The sequence below is a fragment of the Loxodonta africana genome, chromosome 1 (assembly GCF_030014295.1).
Source record: "Loxodonta africana isolate mLoxAfr1 chromosome 1, mLoxAfr1.hap2, whole genome shotgun sequence".
Classification (NCBI taxonomy): domain Eukaryota; kingdom Metazoa; phylum Chordata; class Mammalia; order Proboscidea; family Elephantidae; genus Loxodonta; species Loxodonta africana.
The window spans coordinates 2,544,095-2,571,012 of record NC_087342.1 but is presented as its reverse complement, the minus strand read 5'-3'; the positions used below and the strand labels follow the sequence as shown (position 1 = coordinate 2,571,012).

The 26,918-nt window shown below is 41.9% G+C and overlaps 1 protein-coding gene across 8 annotated transcripts in view; it reads left to right on the top strand.

The window, feature by feature from the left end:
* The window catches only part of USF3 (upstream transcription factor family member 3), a 73,317-nt gene extending 63,053 nt beyond the window's left edge, over window positions 1-10,264 (top strand). For all 8 annotated transcript variants that reach the window (XM_064280872.1, XM_064280821.1, XM_064280642.1 and 5 more), the window contains one exon: window positions 1,851-10,264. In XM_064280872.1, coding sequence (XP_064136942.1) covers window positions 1,851-8,284 — 6,434 coding nt within the window. In that variant the 3' untranslated portion in view covers window positions 8,285-10,264. The remainder of the gene's footprint in view (window positions 1-1,850) is intronic.
* Window positions 10,265-26,918: the final 16,654 nt, after the last annotated feature.

The following is a 26,918-nucleotide window of genomic DNA, read 5'->3' as shown; positions in this document are numbered from 1 at the left end:
GACCAGAGCTGTGGCCTTTGGCATTAGGTCTATCTGGCTTTGTGTTTCAATTTCACTTTCTTGACACCCTTTGGCTAATTAACCTCTCCAAGTCTGTTTCCCTGTCTTAAAATGGGAATAACAGTATTTACCTCACCGACTTTATAGAACTACTCTGAGCAGGTTTCTCATTGCTAAAAATGGTGATATTGATGGGTGATACCCACCTCGTGATTGTTCTGAGGATTGAAGTAAAGCACAAAGCACTTAGAATAAAGCCGGGCACATGGTAGATGCTTCACAAGTGTTAGCGGCTTATTATTATTATTTGAGACAGTGCAATAAGTGGGAGCAATCGTTATTATTTGGTCCATAATGGTTGTTCTTTATAATATCTGTGGTACGCTGTCATCTTCTGTGTCTCTTAGTTTAAATATCTGAGGAAAATAATCTGCTAGTCTCAGCGCCTCTTTGTCTGAACGGAACTTTTCATTTTAGTACTGGGTGTGAGGATTGGCTGCCTTTGGTGGGATGGAATGCCTGCACCAGCTTTGGCAAGGGTGGTGGGGGTGGATGGGATCACAAGACGTAAAATACCACCATCCAAGACTGCCCCACGAGTAGGATCCATGAGTGAGGCAGCCTTCCTCAGGAGCAGGGGTGTGACAGACACCCTCGTGGCTCAGTAGCGTACACAAGTAGTCAAAGAAAATGCAAGTCGCATTGTTAGTGCTTTCTTCAGCGCCCTAACACTTCTCATATGTTCTTCTTGTTCATTTTAATCTTCATTTTTTCTTTTAATTGAACTTTAGATGAAGGTTTACAAAACAAACTAGTTTCTTATCAAACAATACACACGTTGTTGTATGACATTGGTTAACAATAATCTTCATTTTTTCAGAGGGTAAAATAGAAGCTAGTTTAAAGCCATGTAGAAGAGACTATCACCACAAGCAATGTTAGCCATTGCAGCAGTTTAAAGGATATTTAATTGATGTTCAATGTTATTTTGCTAGAATGGTACCTTGATATCAGTATAGCTTCCCATGCTTCACCTTTGTCACTGCCCTCTTGGAAATTTTTTCAGTTGGGAACTTTGAGCTCCCTACAGTCTGAGTAATTTTTTCAGTTGTTGCACTTTAAAGGTATTGTCGTTGTTAGGTGCCATGGAGTCGGTTCTGACTCATAGTGATCCTAGAGGGCAGAGCAGAACTGCCCAGTGGGGTTTCCAAGGAGCGGCTGGTGGGTTTGAACTGCTGACCTTTTGGTTAGCACCTGAGCCCTGAACCACTACGCCACCAGGGCTCCACTTTAAAGATAGACACAGTACAACCTATGAAAACTGGAACATGTGTAAGGCGGAAACCTGTCAGAGAAAGAAAACACAAATATTTTCCACTAAAGCAAGTGATAGAGAAGTGGTAGGACTGCACCCTGCCACAGGCGGAAACCGGGGGACAAGGCAGCGTCTCGCTGAGCTCTGGCTCTCAGAGCTTTCACTGTACTTTTAAAAGGATGGGATAGGGGTTTGATTTACCATTCTAAAAAGAAGAAAGGACTTATATTAGAAAAGAATGGAAGATTCTTAATTGATGTATTTAGAATGCCAGAATTCAAATTCAGTAGCTTAAAAAACCAAAACCCATTGCCATCAAGTCAGTTCTGACTCATAGTGACCCTATGGGACAGAACTGAACTACCCCATAGGCTATCCAAGGAGCAGCTGGTGGATTTGAACTGCCCACCTTTTGGTTAGCAGCTGTAGTTCTTAACCACTATGCCACCAGTAGCTTAGTACACAGTTATTTCTTTTTTAGGTTATTGTAAATTAATACTGACATTCATGGATTTTTTATTTTTTAATATTACAGCTGAAGAAATAAAAAAGCTACGGAAACAACTGGAAGAAATCCAAAAAGAAAATGGCCGATACATTGAGTTACTGAAAGCGAATGACATATGCTTATATGATGACCCCACAATCCACTGGAAAGGAAATCTTAAAAACTCGAAGGTCTCTGTTGTTATTCCCAGTGATCAGATTCAAAAAAATATCATTGTTTATTCAAATGGGAGTCAGCCTGGTGGAAACAGCCAGGGAGCAGCTGTTCAGGGGATAACCTTTAACGTTGGTCATAATTTACAAAAGCAAACCGCCAACGTGGTGCCAGTACAGAGGGCTTGCAATCTTGTGACTCCTGTGTCTGTTTCTGGAGTCTGCCCTTCTGAAAACAAGCCATGGCATCAGACCAGAGTTTCTGCGGTGGCTGCTAACCAGCCTCTTCCTCTTTGTCTTCCTGCTACCATTTCTGCTCAAAATATTCTTGAGCTTTCCACTTCAGAAAGCGAATCGAGCGTGCTTGGTGCCACCAGCGGCTCACTGATCGCTGTTCCAGTTGGGCCTGAACCTCATCAACACTGTTCCTTTCACACATCTCTAAACGATCAAAGCTCACCTGAAAATAAGAATGGGCAAGAGAGCCCCAAATTACTGAAGAACACGGTCCCCTGTGCGTTGAACGTCCGCTCTGCCTCCTCAGCGACCACCACTGAAGTGCTGCCCAGCAGCCAGCCCTGCCTGAGCGCGCAGGCCTGCAGAGTTGAGCTCCCCGGCACCCTTGTTGCGGTTACCACCGCGGTCTGCTCCCAGCCTCCCAGGCCTGCAGGTGCGTCTTCTCCAGTGGGCATTAGCCAGGGTACAGACTTGACAAACAGTGCCACGGTGGTGTCCCTACCTGTCCCTGGAGTGGGGAAGACTGCCACTCCTGTGAGCACTCTGTCTGCAAACCCTTTGGACAGTGGCTGGACTCTTTCTTGTTCTTTGCCTTCTTCAAGTGTTAGTACTTCAGATTTGAAAAATATTAACAGCCTTACCCGAATTTCCTCAGCCGGAAACACACAGACAACATGGACTACTTTGCAACTGGCGGGAAACACCATTCAGCCCTTGAGCCAGGCACCAGCTGTCGCTGTAGCCCCGGTATTAAATGAGTCTGTTCCTAGCCCCACCACAACCAACCACAGTAGACATGTGGCTGCAGGCATCAACTCGAGCAATGCCTTTCCAGCAGATGGGCAAGCGGGTGAGCAAGTAGTTGTAACCTTGCCTTCGTGTTCATCTTTACCTATGCAGCCATTAACTGCCCAGCCACAAGTTAAACCTCAGCCTCCAAAAACTATCCTTCCATTGAATTCAGCAATGCAGGTGATTCAGATGGCTCAGCCAGTCGGGTCGGCTGTTAATGCAGCTCCAGGTAATCCAAATGTGATCATTCTTCAGCCACCCAGCACCGCCCCATGCCCCACAGTGATGAGAGCAGAGGTTCCCAGCCAAACGGTAGGTCAGCAGATAGTGATCATACAGACAGCCAATCAGAACCCTGTGCCGCTCCTCTCTGCACCACCTCCTGGTTCTGTTCGACTCCCCGTCAATGGAGTCAATGCTATCATAGGGTCTAATCATTCAATGCAAAATGCTTCAACCCCACAGACTTTTGGAGGAAAGCACCTTGTCCACATATTACCAAGACCTTCTTCTTTATCAACATCTAGTTCAACACCAACGTTTTCTGTTGCCATGTCAAACCAACAGCAGCCTCAAACCATTTCTTTAAATGGACAGCTCTTTGCTTTGCAGCCTGTGATGTCTTCATCAGGAGCTACAAATCAAACCCCTATGCAAATTATTCAACCCACCACCAGCGAAGATCCAAATACCAACGTTGCCCTGAATACGTTTGGTGCTTTGGCCAGCCTCAATCAAAGCATATCACAGATGGCTGGGCAAAGCTGTGTGCAATTGTCGATTAGCCAGCCTGCCAATCTTCAAACTGCTGCAAATAGTCAAGCCACTTCAGCTAACTGTGTTTCACTGACAACTGCTGTGGCACCTCCCGTGACAGCAGATAATTCAGCCACACTACCCAGCGCATGTGATCTAGCGACTACTCCCTCAGTGAACAGTGTAGCTTGTTTGCCACCTAACGTGAAGTTGAAGAGGTTGAATAAGAAGCCAGTTGCCAAGAAACACTTAGCAGCTAGCAAGTCAGCCTGCTCTCTGAATCCAGTCAGAGAAGTGGGGAAGCTGGGCTGCCCCAGCACAGAAGGTTCTGCAGAGCTATCCTGTGATGACGTACTGCTGGATAGCCTCCCTGTTGATTTGCCATCTGTTGCTGTGTCCCAGGCAAATAGTGTAAATGCGTGTGGTTCACATTCTTTGGAAGTTCTGAATTCTGAGTCTGTACCCAAATGTAAGTCAACCGAAGAGTCTAACTCACCCTCCCAAGAACCTGTCACAAGCGAACATTTTGCAACGGCCCCAGCAAAATCCAAAGACTCTACCCCTGTGTTGCAACCAGAGATATCTCAGGATAAGCCACCAACTAGCCTGGCATTTTCAGATGCTGCCAAGTCATGTCCTTCAGCCAATGTGTTGATCCCATCTCCAAGTGATCCCCAGGTTTTGGTGTCTCAGGTTTCTGGTCTGTCATCCACCACGAACACGGCAAGCCCTGACTGTGTTTCTGAGGTGGAAATCGTTGCTGAACCTTGCAGGATCGAGCAAGATCCATCGGATACAATGCAAACCACTGGTCTCTTAAAGGGGCAAGGTTTAACTGCCTTGCTGTCTGATCTTGCTAAAGAAAAAGATGCTCAGAAAACATCTCTTTCAGTCCAGGCGGACCATCCTGACTTTCCTGAAAATTCTAAACTAGCAGACTCGAGTGTGGATTTCCATCCCAAACAGGAGCTGTTACTGCTGAACGGTGACGGTGGAGATCTACCACAGCATCATTCCTGCATCCCTGGTCAGGAGGTCGTTAGTGGTTCTTTGCTCGCCGGTAGGCAGGCTGACTCCCCCATGTCAACCAGCTCTGGCAGTAGTCGGAGTTTCTCGGTGGCCTCCATGCTTCCTGAAGCAGCCAGAGAGGATGTGACCAGCAGTGCACCAGCTAGTACATGCGACAGCTGTACCTTTGTAGAGCAAACTGATATAGTAGCTCTTGCAGCAAGAGCTATTTTTGACCAGGAGAACCTTGAGAAGGGAAGAGTTGGCATCCAGGCCGATATAAGGGAAGGCACTTCAAAGCCTTCTGACACAGCATCTTTAGAGGGAGATCAGCCTTTCAAATCACAGATACCTAAAGAGAATGGCACAGGACAGGCAGAAGCGGTACCAAATGAATTTAATTCTCAGGATTCAGTCGAAGCAGCTGTGGATAGGCCCCTGGAAAAACCAAGTTGCTCTGTAGGAATCAAAACATCAAATGCCTCTTTACAGGTTTCAGCTTCTCAGCCACCAAGCATCACCAGTTTAAGTGTGAATAATCTTATCCATCAGAGCGGCATCAGCCATCCTCTGGTCAGCTGTGCGGGTTTATCCCAGTCTTCAGAGCAAACGGCTGTTCCGGCGACAGTTAATCTGACTGTTGCATCCAGCTCCTATGGCAGTCAGCCTCCTGGACCATCTCTGATGACTGAATATGCCCAAGGACAGCTAAATACTATGACCAGTACCCTACCAAATTCACAGATTCAAGAGCCACTCTTAAAGCCGAGCCATGAAAGCCGTAAAGATTCTGCTAAGCGTGCTGTCCAAGACGACCTTTTACTTTCTTCTGCTAAGCGTCAGAAGCACTGTCAGCCAGCCCCACTCAGGCTTGAAAGCATGTCTTTGATGAGCCGAACTCCAGACAGCATTTCTGATCAAACTCAAATAATGGTTAGTCAGATCCCTCCCAACTCTTCAAACTCAATAGTGCCTGTTAGCAACCCGACACATGGAGATGGCCTTACACGACTGTTTCCTCCTAGTAACAACTTTGTGGCCCCTGCATTGAGGCAAACAGAACTTCAGTGTAGTTCTCAGCCTTCGGTTGCCGAGCAACAGCCAACCCAGGCAAGTCAACACCTACAGGCCCTGCAACAGCACGTTCCAGCTCAAGGAGTGTCTCACCTCCATAGTAACCATCTTTACTTAAAGCAGCAGCAGCAACAGCAAGTGGGGCAGTTGAGAGAGAGGCATCACTTGTATCAGCTGCAACATCATGCACCCCACGCAGAGAGCACTGGCCACCCTCAGCCCCACAGTGTCCACCAACAGAGAACTCTACAACAGGAAGTCCAGATGCAGAAGAAGAGGAATCTTGTTCAGGGCACTCAGGCCTCTCAGCTCTCCTTACAACCGAAGCACCATGGAACTGACCAGTCCCGGCCCAAGAGTGGTCAGCCACATCCCCACCACCAACAAATGCAGCAACAGATGCAGCAGCAGTTTGGAAATTCCCAGCCAGAGAAGAGCTGTGACAACCCTTCGACAAGCCGGAACCACCATAACCATCCTCAGAACCATCTTAATCAAGACATCATGCACCAGCAGCAGGACGTTGGAAGCAGACAGCAAGGTTCAGGGGTTTCTTCTGAACATGTCCCTGGACACAATCCAATGCAGAGACTATTGACATCAAGAGGCTTAGAGCAGCAGATGGTGTCCCAGCCAAGTATCGTGACAAGACCTTCTGACATGACTTGTACTCCACACAGGCCAGAGAGAAATAGAGTTTCAAGTTACTCTGCTGAGGCACTCATTGGAAAAACGTCTTCTAATTCAGAGCAGAGAATGGCTTTATCGATTCAGGGCTCTCGAGTTTCAGATCAGCTTGAAATGAGAAATTACCTTGATATTCCCAGAAATAAGAATTTGGCCATTCATAACATGCAGAGCCGTGTGGACCATACCCTTGCCCCAGATATCCGCCTCCCTGATTGTCAGACATTTAAACCAAGTGGGGCCAGTCAACAGCCCCAGAGTAATTTTGAAGTACAATCTTCAAGAAATAATGAAATAGGTAACCCTGTATCATCTTTGAGGAGTATGCAGTCCCAGACTTTTCGAATTAGTCAAAACTCTGGTCCTCCAGCCATCGACCGTCAGAAGAGATTACCTTATCCACCGGTTCAGAGCATCCCAACAGGAGATGCTGTTCCACCAAGGGACAGTGACAATACATGTCACCAAAGTTTTATGCAGAGCTTACTTGCCCCTCACCTCAGTGATCAGGTCATCGGGAGCCAGAGATCACTCTCAGAACATCAAAGGAATACACAGTGTGGCCCATCCTCTGCAATTGAGTATAATTGTCCCCCAGCTCACGAAAGTGTCCATATTAGAAGAGAGAGTGAGAGTCAGAATAGGGAAAGTTGTGACATGCCCTTAAATGCAATCAACACCAGGAACAGTACCTTGAATATTCCTTTTTCAAGTTCTTCTTCCTCAGGAGATATTCAGGGTCGAAACACAAGTCCCAATGTTTCTGTTCAGAAATCCAACCCCATGAGGATTACTGACAGTCATGGGACAAAGGGCCACATGAACCCCCCAGTCACAACCAACATGCATGGGATTGCAAGGCCAGCTTTGCCACATCCATCTGTGTCTCATGGAAGTGCTGATCAAGGGCCTCCTGTACGTCAAACCAACTCTTCAGTTCCCCAGCGATCAAGGCATCCCGCACAAGACAGCAGCAGTTCCAAAATTCGTCAACCTGAAAGGAATCGTTCTGGAAACCAAAGACATAGTAACGTCTTTGATCCAGGTCTTCCCCATCTTCCTCTGTCAACCAGCGGCAGTATGATCCTTGGACGCCAACAGCCAACCTCAGAGAAGAGAGGAAGTATTGTGCGTTTTATGCCAGATAGCCCACAAGTACCCAACGATAATTCAGCTCCTGACCAGCATACGCTATCCCAAAATTTTGGTTTTTCTTTTATTCCCGAGGGTGGCATGAATCCACCCATAAATGCTAATACTTCCTTCATTCCACAGGTTACTCAGCCCAGTGCCACTCGAGCTCCAGCCCTCATCCCTGTAGATCCTCAGAATACCCTGCCCTCCTTCTATCCGCCCTACTCTCCTGCTCACCCTCCACTGTCCAATGATATTTCAATCCCCTATTTTTCTAATCAAATGTTCTCAAATCCCAGCACAGAGAAGGTAAACAGTGGAAGCTTAAATAACCGATTCGGATCAATTTTATCCCCTCCCAGACCAGTTGGCTTTGCTCAGCCAAGTTTTCCTCTTCTCCCAGATATGCCACCAATGCACATGACCAACTCTCACTTATCCAATTTTAATATGACGTCTTTGTTTCCAGAAATAGCGACAGCTCTTCCGGATGGCTCAGCAATGTCCCCTTTGCTTACAATAGCCAACTCCTCTGCCTCTGACTCTTCCAAGCAGCCCTCAAACAGACCGGCCCACAACATAAGCCATATTTTAGGTCATGATTGCAGTTCTGCTGTTTAAATACTGAGCGACTAAACAGAAATATAATGGGTGAGATCACAGAGGTATTTGTGTGTGCATGCACAAATACACGTGCGTGAACAGTGAGACTGTGTGTGTGCGTATGTCTCTGTGTTTCCATAATCAACTTTCACTTTCCTTCTGAATGTCTGGAAGCCGTGTCAGAGATGAGGCAGATGCTGGATTGTCCAAAAAAAAAAGAAAAAGCTATCTTTCATTTTAAACTGCATGATGTGCTTTTTAAATTTCCAGGCAGGTTTACAATTCCAAGTTTGATTTCTCCTCTTTTATTCCCTAAATATGGATCAGCTGGAGGCTGGGGGGAGTTCATTTTGGTATGTGCTGGATGGTAGGAAGGAACCTAGATTTGAACGTGAAGTAGATAGTTGAGTTGCTATCCAAAAATACAGACAAAGTGATATTACACAATGGTTCATAGCCAAATGCTGACTAATGCCAACATCCAGACTAGTTTCTTTTTTCTTTTATTGTGCTTTAAATGAAAGTTTACAAATCAGGTCAGCCTCTCATACACGAATTTATATACACCTTGCTGTATACTCCTAGTTGCTCTCCCCCTAATGAGACAGCACACTCCTTCTCTCCACCATCTATTTCCATGTCCATTCAGCCAGCTTCTGTTCCCCTCTGCCTTCTCATCTCCCCTCCAGACAGGAGCTGCCCACATAGTCTTATGCGTCTACTTGATCCAAGAAGCCCACTCCTCACCAGTACCATTTTCTATCTTATAGTCCAGTCCAACCCCTGTCTGAAAAGTTGGCTTTGGGAATGGTACCAGTCTTGGGCCAACAGAAGGACTGGGGACCATGACCTCCGGGGTCCATCTAGCCTCAGTCAGGCCATTAAGTCTGGTCTTTTTACAAGAATTTGAGGTCTGCATCCCACTGCTCCAGACTAGTTTCTTACACATGGCAGGTGTAGAATTGAATGTTCGTAGTTAAAGTCAAGCAGTTAACAAATTTTAAAAACCCGTTGCCATCAAGTCGATTCCAACCTGTAGTGACCTTATAGGACAGAGTAGAACTGCCCCGTAGGGTTTCCAAGACTGTAATCTTTAGGAAGCAGACTCCCACATCTTTCTCTTATGAAGTGGCCGGTGGGTTGTAGCCGCTGACCTTTTGGTTAACAGCCAAGAGCTTAACCACTGCACCACCGGGGCTCCTTAACAGATCAATTAATTAGGCATAATCAACCTTTATTCCATAGGTTTTGTTTACGTAGAGGCTTCTTTCTGGATTATAGCAATTCATAAATTATTTCGCATCTTGTTCTTCAAGATCGAGAGTCATGTTATTATTTAATGTACCAAGATTCTTTAAAGCAAAGGTCTTGCCTAGACAATTAGCCTTAAAAATGGAAAGCTAAAAAGTAAAGTATATAATTTTTTTTCCATTTCGTACTTGGATTTTGCATCAGGCCATATTGAGAAAAGCAGTTACGTTGTAGAGTTTTGTGTGTGTTCGGTTAGCAGTTTTTCCATTAATTTTTTGTTTCAGTATTCTGTCTTCTATTTATTTGAGCTTGATTTTTTGGCGTTCATTTAATCATTGGGACTGCTCAGTAAATAGTGTATTTGGAATCTACCGTTTATTTGAGCCTTACTTTGAAAATATTTCTGAGCAGATTCTTCAGCCCTGTTAGTATTTTCATTTATTGAGATTTATACTTAAAATATAACGTTGTGTATTACATTATTTTCCTTCATAATAGAATTATAAGGAGATTAATTTGTTTATTTTTCCTGATGGAAAATGTGAAATGGTGCTTCAAAAAATACCATCTTTATATATGTCCATGTGTGTCCTGTGTGTACGTCTGGCTGTGTGTGTGAAGACATAGATTTTAAGTCTAAACTGGTCTTTTTAAAACAGGCTGTCCATCTGAAAATGGGAAATTGAGACCTGAGACTTGCCGAAGTATAGAAAAACTTGATGTAGGAGCTAAAAAAAAAAAAAACAACTGAAGTTAATAATAAATTTAAAGTGTTTATATATGTGTATATGTGCATACACACACACTCATTCTGTGTTTTGAAAATAAAAACAAAAAGGCAACACTAAGAAAACAACCCTATACTTACATTCTCAGACCGATCACTTTTTGTTGTTATGTTCTCCCCAAAATGGGATGGTGTGGCACAGAGGAGGGGAGAGAAGCATGAAACTGCCTGCTTTGTCAGCAAAGTGAACCCCAGGATGGCATTTTCCCCTCCTATAAAAAGCCTCTGTAGGCTTGGTCAGAGTGGCTCACTCCTGTCAATACCTCTTCTAAAGACTCATCAGAAGGGTTATGTGTGCCCCGTCAACTGTTCTCACCAAACTTCCCGATCTGTTCCTGCTGCCCACTAAAGCAGCCTCCTGGGGGCAAAAAATATTGTAAACAAGACAAACTTCTAGAGTTTTTCCCCCATCAGCATGGCCATAGGGAGGGATAGGAGGACTTAATGAGTAAGCCAAATAAGACAAAGATAAAACGGCTTATTGTGGAAAAAGTGAAATTTAGAGTAGCTTTTTAAAATTGTTTTAACTGAATTTTAAGCTTGAACGTTCAAGTTTTTCTTTGTACTTGAAAGGTCCAACCTGCCAATTTCAAGAAGGGCAGTTTTCAGTGTGTTTGGCTCTTCATTTCATTCCCTGTTTCTCTGTCTCACACACTCACACACGTGCACGCGCGACTGCAGAGGGGCTGTTTGTTCTGAGCCATCGTTAGCTATAATTGGATGACGGGTTATAAGGTAACAGTCTAAGGAGAGGTGCGGTCACCTGCCATTTGAAAATTGAACATTGCAATGCGAAGGCCTCGAAGCCTGATAATTTCAGATACTTGTTTTGCATTAATTTTTTTTTCCTGCTGTTCAGAGATAGCATTTACATTTCTCTGAGCTTTCAGTCCAGGAATATAGCACTTTGATCTTGAGTCTCTGCACCTAACTAAGGCTTGTCTGACCCTCTGAAGAGAGGTGTGATCACCTGCAAACTGGGTTCCTGCTTATATGTAGCTCTAATTATCTGACTTGGATATGCATATATATACATAGGAGATCATTTCAGATAGGCACTCAATTCTGAAAGTGCTCAGAGCATAGCACTTATTTAAAAGCATGAGCGTATGAATGTACCAGCAGTATTAAGTATTTGATAACTGGAGCTATGTGGTATCTTGCAAGGCAATTTATTATATGCTATCCAGTGATATCTGGGCTTAATTTAGGCAAAGAGATGGCAGAAAATGGAGTCAATTTTTATTATGTTTAATGTTTTTCTTCTTGGCTTGCTAACATATGACCATAGAAAGTAAAACCATTTCCACAAATTTTGTAATTTCTGGATATACGAAAGCGTCTCTGAGTCATAAGTGAATGTCACTGGTTAAATTTTTTTTAACATATTGATCACATAGAATCAGTTCTAGAAAGTGCTCTATTCCCCTAATATTTCCAATGAGATGAACAGTTTTAGATTTCTGTTCATGTGTAGAATTTTAATGTCAATCATAGATAAATCAGGTTTTCATGTCTTTTTTTTTTTGTTACATACAGGTCGCTTTGGAATATATATGTTTTATACCATTTCAGGAAATTAATTTTTGTTTTTAGGGTAAGACTTTTTGAGGTACCAGCAATGGTGCCATCTTTCTAAATAAGGAGTGAGAATTCCCCAGTAGCCATGCTTTATAAAATTTAACATATGAGAATTGTGAAAAGGGAGGAATGGGGCAGGAATGTTCTTTTGCAGTGGTTTCCAGTCATAGATCATAGTTAAGTTGGAATGAAAATGAGCTTTTTAAAAATCAGCCTTCTTAAAAAACAATTATTTAAGCATTTTATAGATAACTTATTTGCCTTGCTCTTGCCTTCTAACATGAGTCATTTTATGGAGAGGCTAGAACTTAGACTCCAAAAAATGTGAGAAAATATATTGATTGGAGTGAAGTTTTAAAAAAACGTGAGAAAGGGTAAAAGCTTATTAAGATGCGTCTTAATCTTCTTTACCTTTCTTTTGGTACGTAGGGAGACAGGCTCTTCTTTTCTTCCTTCTGCTCGGTGTCAGGGAGGTGGCAAGAAGCCCGGTTGCTTCCTCAGCAGAGGATGATTCCTTTGCCTTGATAGGCTCTTTGGGCCCACCATCTATGGGACCTGTGTGTGGTAGTGAGCAGATACTCCCCACTCAGTGGTTCTCGATTCCTGGCTTTGTGAACCACTGTGTATTCTCTCTAAAAGAGTAACAAGAATTTCTTGAAACAAAATTAACTCAAAGTTGATTTAAAATATTCCAACATGCCATATAGCTCCTATTCCTTTTTTGGTGGACGTATTTTTCCTGGGGGGAATGAAGAAAGGGTAGAGGTGGTCCCCAAATCAAATGGCTTTGGGTTGACATCTTAAGGCACTTGAAAGTCATTGTGGTTCTCTTGTCTATATAAACTCTGCGTTTGTCGGGAGATACTGCACCCATGGTTATGTACATCTGGGGGCAACAGTTACAGCCAACGGCCAGATGGGCAACTGTGATGTTAATCTGTGAGTGATGATTTTATGATAAAAAACCCCGTTGCCCTCAAGTCAATTTTCGACTCATAACGACCCTGTAGGACAGAACTGCCCAATAGGGTTTCCAGCGAGCAGCTGGTGGATTCAAACTGCCAACCTTTTGGTTAGTAGCTGAGCTCTTAACTACTTCTCCACCAAGGCTCCATACCTATGTGCAAATTAAAGGCCGAAGTTCGTTTTTTCTTGAATGCTACCATTTTTCCTCCCCCAGAGTTAGAAAATGGTCCTTTTTTTGACAACCATATTTTCTGCATTCTACACTTCCCATGTGAGCCTGAGTGTGTTTCTGCGAGAGCCTGTGGGGGAACACCAAGCTCAGATTGAGGCAGTCCAGTTCTCTGGTAAGAAGCCTTGAGGACCTTCTTGGACATAGAGCTTCTACCCACATGCCTCTACCCTGGTACTGCACTTTACCTGAAACTGTGCCTCGGGTCCTTAGACCAGCCATTGGGACTTATCACCCACCCACTCCTCAGTTATAGCCCAGGACCAGCCGGGATGGTACGTGCTGTGTCATCAGACACCTCCTAGAGGACAAGTACAGCTGATGTTTCTCACTGTTGCCTTATCATTTTCTGAGCCATCTTTGATGCTGATCTTGTCACAGACTGACTAGTTAGTAGCAAAACTTTTAAACTCAGCTTATATGTGGTGGTGGTTCAACGTCCTTGTTTCTACATTTGCACAAACTCTTATCAACTTTTTTTTTTTTTTTGGCACATGAGCCAACTTGGGTTGAAAATATTGGATGTAATGTGCAAATTGGTGTTATTTTGGATGACCACATAATCTATCACTAGTGATTTTATGAGATATCGAAGATAACTCTTCATTTGTAATTTAACACTTTTTTTTAAAAAAAAACAAACAGGTGATCTTTAATTGTTTTTGTTGTGTGTACAAGTCTACAGCATACAATGTCATAGGAACTTAAAGTTTACTCCATCCGTATTCCTTCTTCACTTTTTCGAGTCTCTGTTCTCCCACCCCTCACCCCCAAGTCTTAAAATCATCTTTCACCTGTGAGGTCACTGAGGCACTGGACTTGACTATAGTGGTAACCTTGAAGGGGCTTTGAACTGTTGATCTTCCAAGAAGAAAGGGACCAACCAGACAGTGTTGCTTAAGATACTGCAGTTGTTACTGTGAAGAAACTATTAGCTTCCACTTTCATCAGGCTATATAGATATGTATATATTTTACCACAATGAAAGAATATATTTTCATTTTGGTAAAATAAGGTAGAAAAATCTGAGGAGAACATAATTACATTCACAAATTATTTATAGATACACTGGGTGAGAAGCTTACTGTAGGGCAGTCACCAGGAAAAAACTAATCGTAGTGCTCTCAATAGTTTTAATATTTGTATCTATTCTCGTGCCAGCAGCGTCTGCTGTGTCCTATTGCTGTAAATCACCTGGTTTATAATTCTAATGGAAACTAATTTGTTTTATAATGAAATCCAGAGCAGATATGTATTATATGATCAGGATTGTCCTACAGTTGTAAATAAGAATAGGCCCTGTTTATTTTGACATCTTTTTACAAATGCATTGTATTAGGGTGTGAATATTCTAAACCATGCTCTTGTTTAAAGTTTTGAAATTTTTATTGTTAAATGTAACATTTTCATGGTTGTAATAATTATTTGTATAGATACGAATATAGTATTTTATTTAAGAAAATAAACTTTGCATTTTTGCATTGTGAATTGTCTTTTCTGTTGGTTGTGTGTGCCACTTCAAACTTAGTATTAAAGTAATTTATCTTGAACACTGAAGTATTATATTCAAGTAGTCTTTAAATTTTGCCAAAATATCTGAAAATGGTGCCAGAACCTCAAATTTCCCCAGAGTTTGTGTTCCTGATCCAACAGTCAACCTCAAATAAATCATAACTATGACCAGCAGTATATTATTAGCACAAAATATACATTTGTATACTCAGTGTAAAAAGTAAAATTAGAATTTCAATCTGGAAGACTATTTAGAGATGATCTAATGTACACTCTCTGTTAGAAAAGTGAATCCAGTGATTTAGAAAGAATAGTACATCGTGTCCAAATAGGGGCTATTTCAGGAATGCAAGGTTGATTTAACATTTTAAAATCAATTTATTGCATTAACAGAATAGAGGAGAAAAAACGTATAGTAACTCAGTACATGCAAGGAAAGAAAAAAAGTTGATAAAATTTAACATCCATTTATGGCAAAAAGTCTACAAACAATAAGACAGGAACATTTTCAATCTAATAAGTTACTTACAAAAACCTCCTACAGCTAATATTATACTTCATGATTTTCCCCTGAAATTGGGAACAAAACAAGCATGACCATTATCACTATTTGGCACCATGTTCAAGTTCCCAGCCGGTGCAGACCAAGAAATAAATCTACCCTATAAGAAATACAAAACATTGCCGGGAGAAATTAGAGACCCACATAAATGCGTGGACATGCCATATTCATGGGTTGAAAGACTCAATCATTAAGATGTCAGTTCTCAAATTGATCTATAGATTCATGAAATTTAATTCATGGCAAAGATTTTGGCTTTTTTTTTTGGTTGGAAGTTGACAACCTGATTAAAAAATTTACATGGAAATGTAAAGATCCTGGAACAGCTTAGATTATCTTGAACAAAGTTAAAGACTTAGTATTAGGTTTCAAACATTAAAGCTTCAATAATTAAAACTGTGATACTGGCACAAGTACGGATCAATGGAACAGAACAAAAACTTGAAAAATAGATTATACACATACAGTTGCTTGATTGGTGACAAAGAAGTCAATTGCATTTTAGTGGGTAAAAGATTATCTTTTCAATAGATGGTTCTGGTACAATTGAATATCTACACAGAGGGGAAAAACACCTAGACCCCCTACCTCACACCATATACAAATATTTAGATGGATCATAGACCTATATATGAAAGATAAAACACTAAATTTTCTAGAACAAGCGTTCTCAAAACGTGGTCCCCATAATCCTTGGTGTTCTCTGAAACCTTTTAGTTTTTAAAGGTCAAATTTATTTTCATGATAATACTGCGATGTGACATGCCTACACACTGTGTTAGCATTTCCACTCCTGGTGGAAGAACAATGGTGGGGTAAAGCTGCTGGCACTTCAACGTGAAACAAGGCAGTGGCACCGTCACTGTACTCGTGGCCATTGCATTCTTCATTGCCATGAACTCACAGTGAAAATAAAAATTAAAAGTCAGTTTTACTTTAGAATATCCTTGATGAGGCAAGAAAAACTATTAATTTGATTATATCTTGAGTATTTTTTTTTTTGAGTATACATCTTTTTAATATTCTTTTAAAACATTCATATTTAATAGCCTGTGGCCACACAGGAAGCAAATACGAAACACTTCTGCATACCAAAGTATGATGGTTATGAACTGAAATTGCTGCTTTTTTCATGAAATACTATTTTGAGCTGAAAGAATTACTACAAACTATGGTTAAAAAAAAAAAAAAAACATTGGGTATTTGGCAGGTATTTTCCGAAGAATGAATGAAATGGGCACATTACTATATCCACCTCTGTGAGCTTCACAGGTTCCAATAAAATTTCTCTGATATCAGTGATATTAATGAATAGGGTTTTCGACACTATATAATTAAATGTATAAATATTTGGAAGATCTGCATAATTCACTGAGCCAATATTTTCCAAATAACCCAAGGTATGCTATTCCAAAATCATGCCTGGGTCGAAAGATCCTTTCGAAGTGCAAGGCAGACCAGTGGATTTAGTGTGTCTCCTGAAAACTCCACTGACATGGTTTCAAATTCCACATTGCATCTAATCTTTAGGAAACTACCATTATTGGTATAGTATATCAAAGAAAAATATTCACAATTGTCTTAAAAGGCAACAAAAATGCTCCTGCTTTTTTCAAGGACATACCTCTATGAGCCTAGGTTTTCTTCACATATTTCAAGCAAAACACTGCAGCAGATTGAATGCAGGAATAGGAGAAACCAACTGTCTTCTGTTAAGCCAGACATTAAATACATTTGCAAAAATGTAAAATGGTGCCACTCTTCTCATAAATAATTTTGTTTTGAGAAAGTTACTTTTTTATAAAATATGTTATTTGTCTTATGTAATGAGTTTATCGTTATTTTTAAATGAATTAATATTTTTAAATTTTCTATTTTTATATCACAAATAATTTTGTTTTGAAAAGTTATTTTTCATAAAATATGTTATTTGTCTTATGTAATGAGTTTATTATTTGAAATGAATTACTATTTTTAAATTTTCTATTTTATATCTATTATGGTAAATATTGATAGACATAACCCACATATATAAAAACTTGGGGTCCTCAATAATTTTTAAGAGTGTAAAGAGGTTTTGAGACCAAAACGTTTGAAAACTAATGTTGTGGAACAAATTAGAGTAAATATCTGTTTGACCGCAGTCATAAAAGAAAATGTTGTTAGATTGGATTTCATTAAAATTAAGAACTTGTCTTCATCAAGTTATAGAGTAGAAAAGATTACCTATATCCAGCTTGTAGGAAGCCAAGATGGCGGAATAGACAGACGCTTCCGCCGAGCCCTCTTTACAACAAAGACCGGAAGCATCAAAGGCAAGCTTAGAAAGCGAACTGAGGGGCAGGGGGAGGAAGAGACGGTTCAGAAGCAGAGAGGAGTTACCGGACCTGAATCGCGGGGAGCCCTCAGGCACTGTACCCGGAGCAGTGGCGGTGGGCTGGTTGGTACTAGCGTTCGGCTGCAGTTTGCTCAGGGAGAAGCAGCCAGCCACACAGCCTACTCATACCTCTGGAACCAGAGAAGAATGGTGCTCTTGGCAAAAGCTAAGTACTTGTGTATATTTTACCACGACCCCCCCCCCCCGCCGCCCGCCACTCCCAAGCCGGCTCTAGTGGCTGAATTCCCTGAGCCTGAAATAGGCCCCGTTAAGCGCCTAGAGCCATCCTCCTGGCCTTGGAGAAGGAAAAAATTTGCATTTGGGGGAAAAGATAATTTGCCAGCTCCACTAACCAGGGGAGCTCAGGGCAGAAGCGGCTCCTGTCCAGGCATAAATAGTCTGTGGACTTTGAGCACCTTTCCCTTCTGCATGGACCTGTGTGGGCCTATTTTGGGAGAATAGGCCCTTGTTGGCAGACCCCAACCATTTCACATGTGTGGTGGAGAGGTGTGTGTTTGACGTTTGACATTGCTTTGCCTATTAAACAGAGTCCTCACCTACCCACATCTGGGACCTAAGGACTGGTAGCTCCACTCAGGTCACCCAGCCACCCGTGACCGGGGTCCAAGGTTAACTGGTACTTCCCAGTCCTTACAATCAAAAACATTGAGTGCCCATGGTCTGTCTGCAGAACACACCCACCTGTACACTCTAGGGATCAGGGACAGGCTTTCCTCAGAGACACTTGGGGAACAATTCTCAGCCCCCTGCCTTGTTCAGAGTGTGACCCCCTGCTGCAACCAGATACCAGTACCTACACCAATCACCCCTGCCCCTCTAAGACAGTAGACAGAGACTGTACCATACACTTGATGATCAGCTATCTGGACACCTGAGCTGAATTCATTACAAGAAAAGTGAATGGACTCCTAGACTGATAACAGCCCTAGCCATCTCGGGACAGGACGTCAGAGCTCCAAAGGTGAAAATAATCCAGCTAGCTCCCTCAAGCAACCCATTTGGGCATATCAAAACAAAACAAAGCAAGAAGCTATGACACAGCTTATAATTAATAAGCCAATTTTTTAAATGGGCAAAGAACTTGAGCAAATGCTTTACACAATTGGCCTAGAAGCCTATGAAAAAGTATCAGAGATAGATAAATTAAATCCACAATGAGATACCACTACACTCTCACCCAGAAAAGAACTGACACTGCCAAATGTTTTATAAATTGAATTGTGTCCCCCCCCCCCGCCCAAAAATGTGTGTAAACTTGGCTAGGCCATGATTCCCAGTACTGTGTGGTTGTCCTCCATTTTGTGATTTGGTGTAATTTTCCTATGTGTTATAAATTCTAAACTCTATGATGTTAATGATGCAGGATTAGAGGCAGTTATGTTAATGAGACAGGATTCAATCTACAGGATTAGGCTGTATCTTGAGTCAATCTCTTTTGAGATATAAAAGAGAGGAGTGAGCATAAAGGAGAGGGACTTCATTACCACCAAGTCAGGAGTGGAATGCATCCTTTGGACCTGGGGTCCCTGCACTGAGAAGCTCCTAGACAAGGGACAGATTGATGACAAGGACCTTCCCCCAGAGCTGACAGAGAGAGAAAGCCTTCCCCTAGAGCTGGCATCCTGAATTTGGACTTCTAGCCTCCTAGACTGAGAGAGAATAAACCTCTGCTTGTTAAACCATCCACCTGTGGTATTTCTGTTATAGCAGCACTAGATGACTAAGACAGTTGTCAAAGACGTGGAGTTACTGGAACTCTCATATGGTGCTGAGGGGAGTAAAAATTGGTACAACCATTTTGGAAAACTGTTGGCATTATCTTTCAAAATAAAAGATACACCTATCCTATAACTCAGGAATTATGTTGCTGTGTGATTTCTCTGGGGAAAATGAATGCATAGCTTGACCAAAAAGATATACAACAATGTTCATAGCAGACTTCTTTACAGTAGCCAAAGTCTGGAAATGACCGAAGAGCCACCAGTAGGGGGATAGCTAAATAAAATGTCATATATCCACACCATGAAGCTACTGACACGCATTATATTGAGTAAAAGAAGTCAGACAAAAACGAATATACACTGCATGTTTCCATTTATATGAAATTCAAGAACAAGCAAAACTTATCTATGTTGAGAAAAGTCAGAGTAGTGGTTATCTTTGGGACAAGGATGGATTTGGATTGGGCATGAGGGTGCTGAAGATGTTCTATATTTTAATGTGGGTGGTGGTTACATATGTGTATGCGTGTGTGGGTATATATGCATACATACGCATTTACGTATGTAAAAATTCCCTGAACTATTTATATTAAGATTAGCACACTTTTGGCGTATTACTGAGTACATTTCATGCATAAATAAAAATGTTTAAAAAAAATCTGTGGAAGTTGTCAGTAATGTTCATTTCCTCTTGGTAAATTTCCCTTGATTCAAGAAAATGGAAGTAATTTTATCGTCATTCCCTAGAAAAGAAAAATCCCAGCACCCTTCTGTAACAGGACATTTGAATCCTCGCTCTGGCTCCTCTGTTACCTGGCTGTGTGTCTTTGGGCGGGTGGTATGACTTCTTTGTGTCGTAGTTTATTTGTTGGTACATTACCTGTCCTGCCTACCTCACTGGGTTGCTGTGAAGAATAAATGAGTTTTATATTTGAAAGTGTTTTCACAGTTGTAAAGGAATATTTAATTGTAAGGTCGCGATTATTTTCCATGACCTTCCTCGTTTCCACCCCCCGCCCCACACCTGAGACTGAAGCACAGGCCTCCACTAGGTTACGTCCTGTTGGTTAGCTCAATAGCCTTTTCTTCTTCCTGTGAAGAGTTCAGAAGATGATGCTAATTTGCTTCCTAGATGAATTCAGAAATCAAGCCAGCTGTTCAACCAGCTGATCTCAGTGCGCCACTTCATTTTTTCACACAATAAAGTAAGCTACAGATTTTTTTTGGAAGATACGAAAATTCAGCTTTAACAAAATTTCTGCAGTGCAGGTCTGGTGGTTGTTGGTGTTCTCTCACGTTGCTGAACTACGTTCAGATCTGTGGTTTGGAAAGAGGCTTCAGCCAAACTGTACTTGGGGAGAACTTACTGCTTCAACTAAGTTTTCTGGGAATTCATGATTCAATTAGGTTAAATCTCATTTTGTGAATACTGTTGTGTGGTGAATCTACATATTCACCTTAAATATTTGAAAAAAAATAAACTAAAATGCCCATCGGACAACTTGTACAGAAGAAAATTGGTTTCATGTCAGTGTTTCAAACCAAGTCATATTGGCTTTTCTTGCCTTATTTCTGGACAAACTTAGGAACACTTAAACTTTTCTCATTGGGCTTGAAATGTGGAATTATGACTTACCAGTTCAGTAAAGACTAGTTCCTCTCCCTAAACCTAGCTGGGATGCAGCTACTCTCTTCCAGGAGGAGACCGGACCTGGACTGAGAACAAGGCCAGGAGGCCTTGATGAAGGTCGTAGATCTTGCCTGATGTACTGGGCTGGCACAGATAGGCCTCAGAGGAAGTAAATACTTAGAAATACTTTTTGAGTCTGGGAATGATTTTTAGGAAATAAAATAACAAACAAAAAATTCACCACATTCCTGCACTTTCTCTCCATCGTTAAATTTGACTTTGAACAAATAGGGTCCCACTAACAACCTGACACCTTATACTATGTATATTTTCATTTAAAATAAATCTTTGGGTCTGCAACCCATTGCCAAGTGCAATAATTGAGTTTATGAAAGGGACTTTGGTTCTTGGCTTTACAAGCTTAGAATCTGAATCTAATTCTTGTTTTGTTTTTGTTACAGAACAAACTAGTTTCCTGTTAAACAGTACACGTATTGTTTTATGACATTGGTTAACAACCCCATGGCATGTCAACACTCCCTTCTTGACCTTGGGTTCTCTTATCTCTTTTACCAGCTTTCCTGTCCCCTCCTGCCTTGTAGTCCTTGTCCCTGGGCTGCTGTGCCCCTTTAGTCTCGTTTTGTTTTATGGGCCTATTTTTTGCCTGAACGGTGAGCCTTGGGAGTGACTTCAGTACTGAGTTAAGAGGGTGTCCAGTGGCCATATTCTCTGGGTTTTTCCAGTCTCTGTCAGGCCAGTAAGTCTGGTCTTTTTTTATGAGTTAGAATTTTGTTTTACATTTTTCTCCAGCTCTACCTGGGAACCTCTATTGTGATCCCTGTTAGAGCAGTCAGCGGTGGTAGCTGGGCACCATCTAGTTGTGCTGGGCTGAGTCTGTGAAGGCCGTGGTAGATGTGGCCCATTAGTCCTTTGGACTAATCTTTCCCTTGTATCTTTAGTTTTCGTCATTCTCCCTTGTTCCTTAAAGGGTGAGACCAGTGGAGTATCTTAAATGGCCACTCACAAGCTTTTAAGACCCCAAACGCTACTCACCATAGTGAATATGGAATATTTTCTTTATAAACTTTGTTATGCCAATTGTACTAGATGTTCTCCAAGACCATGGTCCCTACAGCCATCAGCCCAGCAATTGGGTCCCTCAGGGAGTTTGGATCTGTCTGTGGAGCGAAGCCACAGTTCTCATATGAATCCAGCTGTTCCAGCTTAGCCAGCCAAAATGACCTAAAGGTCTAGTGTTATTGGTTGGCTTTCCTAAAGCACAGAGGTTTCATTGTTACTTGGGGTTTATGTAACTGACATACATCGTCTTAATTTTTGGGAAAACCTTCCCTTTTCGTTAAGAAGTTCAGGAGTTACGTAATTCTAGGCTCTGTGTTTTGAACATATACATACATGACCAATAAAAGTTGTCTTCATTGTAACACAATATGTCTTCCCTTTCTCTGGTCTTTTTACCTAAACCCCTCATTTCTGATTACTAATTCAGGTTCTTGTACCATTCACTTCACCTAATGAACAGTGACTTCTCTTTCTTCATCTGGAAACTGGGGATAATACTTCATAGGTCTGTTTTCCAGATTCAATATGGTAATGTATATAAAACCCTTGGTAGCGCGCTTGATAATAAATGTTTGCTATTTTAATGATCAGTTTTGCCAGCCTTAATGTTCTAAGTGTTGGGATTGAATTATGTCCCTCAAAATATGTGTTATAAATCCTAACCTCTACGCCTGTGTTTATAATCCCATTTGGGAATAGGTTGTCTTTGTTATGTTAATGAGGCAGGATTAGTGTAGGGTGTATTTTGAGTCAATCTCTTCTGAGACATAAAAGAGATTAAACAAGCAAGCAGAGGAGACATGGGGTAAGATAGATGCCAAGACACATGGAGATGTCCAAGGAACCAGAAAGCAGAAGCTGAAGAGACAAAGACCTTCCTCCAGAGCCCACAGACAGAGGAAACCTTCCCCTAGAGCCGGTGCTCTGAATTCTTGAAAAAAAATTTCTGTTTGTTAAAGCCATCCAATTGTCATATTTTTATTATAGCAACCCATAGTTACCCATTGCCCTTGACCCTACAGGACAGAGTGGAAGTGTCCGATAGCGTTTCCAAGGAGTGGCTGGTGGATTCAAACTGCTGACTTTTTGGTTAGCAGCCAGTCTCTTAACCACTGTGCCACCAGGGCTCCTCTGTTACAGCAGCGCTAGACAACTAAGATAGGTACTGAAGACAATGGTTTTCAATAGTAAGATCCCACTAAAAGGGCAGAACGAGAACCTCAGTGCCATATTTGTCCTCTAGCAGAGAGAGACTGTTGCAATCTCTAAGAGTTAGGGAGATGGTGCTATTTTCATTTCTTCAAGGATGGACTCAGGTGATTCCCACCCCAGTAATCCTTCTCTCTACATCTCTGTTCTCTGCTGGGATTAAAACTGGAACTTTCATTTTTCTTATGAAAAACTTGAGGCCATCAGTTCAAATCCCTTTTATTTTTGTCTTCTCCCCCTTTATCTGGGAAGGACAGTTATGTTCTTCCGGGTATGACAGGGCAGGTTGTAAGTTTGGCAGGTTGTAAGGGTGGTGTAAATGGTTAAGTGCTGGACCGCTAACTGAAAGGATAGTAGTTCAAATCCACCCAGAGACACCTTGGAAGTAAGCAATCTGCTTCTGAAAGATCACACCTTGAAAACCCTATGGAGTGCAGTTCTACTCTGCACAGTTGGGGTCACCATGAGTTGGAATCAATTTGACAGCAACTAACAACAGCAGCAAAGTTTCCTTGTTAGTCTAAACGTGATGTTTTAAAATATTGCCCAGCTCTGTAGTCTCAGCTCAGTGGAACCTAGGGATCTATTTCTTTTTGTTTTCAGTCTGCTTGAAAACAAAAACAAAATCAAACCCACAAACCCACCGCATCACAATTGTCTCTCTCTCACTTTGGTCCAGTCCCACCTTCCCCAACCACATCCACAGAGTTCTCACTAAAGCAATGTTTTGTGGGCTCTACCCAGCATCTCTGCAGCTGAACCACGGCCCAGCGCTTTTCCTGTAGTTGAACAAGTTTCTCTTCTGTCTAGTTACTCCTCGAAATTCACTACCCAGAAAAGCATCCATCCTCCATGCCCCACCAAGTCTTAATTTACCCTCTTGTTTCAAGCCATCTTCCATATTTGTAGCTTTTAGGGATGGTTCGGGTTGAAATCGCATATGCTCCCTTCCCCTTAGACTTCCAGAAAACACTATCACTTGAACCTGACTTCCCTCAGAGCCTCAATGTTGTCTTCCAGGTTTATAGTTTTTAATTCCTCCGTGATTTCAGTTTTCCTTCTTCTTAATGCTCCATCCGCATACTTATTACATTGTTCTAGCTCTCAGGAGTCAATTTGGAATTCTCATTTTTGGAGTAATTTTAGTGTTACGCCCATTTCTTTAAAGTTACACATCCCTGAGAGCTAGCATGCATTCCCCACCCACCCCTCCCCCCCTCCCCCAGTTCCAGGTCCTGGTCAGGGTCCCCTCTAATGGTTTTATTTCCTGGTTTGATCCTGTAGTAGACCTGGGAGTCATGAATGGAGAAAGTCTGCACCTCCCAGAAGAGGTGTCTTAAGGAGAACTAAACCAGTTGCCATCAAGTCAGCTCTGACTCATGGCAATCTCCTGGGTGTCACAGTAGAACTGTGCTCCATAAGGTTTTCAATGGCTGATTTTTCAGAAGTAGATTACCAGGCCTTTCTTCCAAGGTGTCTCTGGGTGGACTCAAACCCCCAACCTTTTGATTAGTAGCAGCCAAGCACACTAACAATTTGTACCACCCAGGGATACCTAAGGAGACCTACAGAGCCAAGTATTCTTTCTAGAAATTGGACTGTGAGATACTATATTGTACCAGTAATTTAGGACTTCACATCTGGGTATAAAAATTTGCTGATAATTATCTGGACTTCTTTTTGTTCTGCATCTGCTATTGATAAGATTCTTATGAGGCAATTCTTTTTTGTAGCTCTTTGCCAGCTTACAATGAACAAATCATAATTATTCATTTCATGTCCACCTTCCCTATTGGGTGACAGACCTGATGGTGGAAGAGACTATGAGTTTTGTTTATTGCTGTGCCCAGTTCCTTCTAGTGCCTGGCCCAAATATTTCTTGAATAACTATTGACACTGAATTTCTGATTCCACTTAAGTGAACAGAGGAGTGGTGAGGAAGGAGAGAAGAAAGGGTAAATGCTCCTCATAAAAGCAGTGAGGGGGGCAGTGGTGGTTCAGTGGTAGAATTCTAGCCTTCCATGTGGGAGACCTGAGTTTGATTCCCAGCCAGTCCACCTCATGTGCAGCCACCATGTGTCTATCAGTGGAGGCTTGCATGTCGTTTGCTCTTATGCTAAACAGGGTTTAGAGGTGCTTTCAAACTAAGACAGATTAGGAAGAAAGGCCGGGAGATCTACTCTGAAAAACCACCCAGGGAAAATCTGTTAGAGTCTCATCTGTAACCAGTCATGGGGATGGTGCCGGGCCAGGCAACGTTTCCTTCTGTTGTGCATGGGGGCCAACTTGACAGAAGCCAAGAACAGCAACGAGAGCAGGCTGCGTCACATGGTGTTCTCCCCATTGAGATAGAATCAGAGTAAACTGCAGGCCTGAATTTGTCCTCTTCATGGAAACGGCTTGCCTAGTACTGGGTGCTTTGTGAATGGCTCAGATAAACAATGAAATAGTAATCATAAAGTGCAAATCAACTTCTTTTTGCGATGGCAATGTTAGAACACCCTAAACTAGATATTTTGAATAATTTTGGATACTATTCTGTTTAAAGGACTTAAGATTCCTAATTCATGAAGAACGTCAAGACTTTAAGTAAGGGCTCAGGAACCCAGTGATGGTGGGATTGTATGTCAGATTTCTTTTGACGTGACTTGAAGATCTTTTGTTGTTTACATCTGTTGCTTTCTAAATCATAAGTATAATGTTGGAACAAGAGGTGAGACACCTAGTCTTTATTTTGCACTTGATTGAAATGTGATAAGACTTAGACTATGTTAAAACACAATGATCAGCTATTGTTCTTCAATGAAATAGAAAGCCTTAGATGACAAGGATTTCAAGCAGCAAAAAGGATGTAGAATACAGCCAAGACATTTTCTAAAATTGAAGGGTTCAGAGAAAATGATAAAATCTGTAAAGCTAGAGATATTTGAGAAAAGGGCAGAGCTCCATGCCCTTAAGATTGTGGGTATGATGGGTAATTCTACAGGAATTATGGTAACCACTTAGGTTCCTTTTTTTTTTTTTTTTTTAATTTTTATTGTGCTTTAAGTGAAAGTTTACAAATCAAGTCAGTCTCTCATACAAAAATTTATATACACCTTGCTATATACTCCTAGTTGCTCTCCCCCTAATGAGACAGCACACTCCTTCTCTCCACCCTGTATTCTCTGTGTCAATTCAGCCAGCTTTTGACCCCCCTGCCTTCCCATCTCCCCTCCAGACAGGAGCTGCCCACATAGTCTCGTGTCTACTTGACCCAAGAATCTCACTATTCACCAGTATTAAAGCGATACTATCTTACAGTCCAGTCCAATCCTTGTCTGAAGAGTTGGCTTTGGGAATGGTTCCCGTCTTGGGGTCTGGGGACGGTGACCTCCAGGGTCCTTCTAGTCTCAGTCCGACCATTAAATCTGGTCTTTTTATGAGAATTTGAGGTCTGCATCCCACTGCTCTCCTGCTCCCTCAGGGGTTCTCTGTTGTGTTCCCTGTCAGGGCAGTCATCGGTTGTAGCCGGACACCATCTAGTTCTTCTGGTCTCAGGCTGATGCAGTCTCTGGTTTATGTGGCCCTTTCTGTCTCTTGGGCTCATAATCACCTTGTGTCCTTGGTGTTCTTCATTCTCCTTTGCTCAGGTGGGTTGAGACCAATTGATGCATCTTAGATGGCCACTTGCTAGCGTTTAAGACCCCAGATACCACTCTCCAAAGTGGGATGCAGAATGTTTTC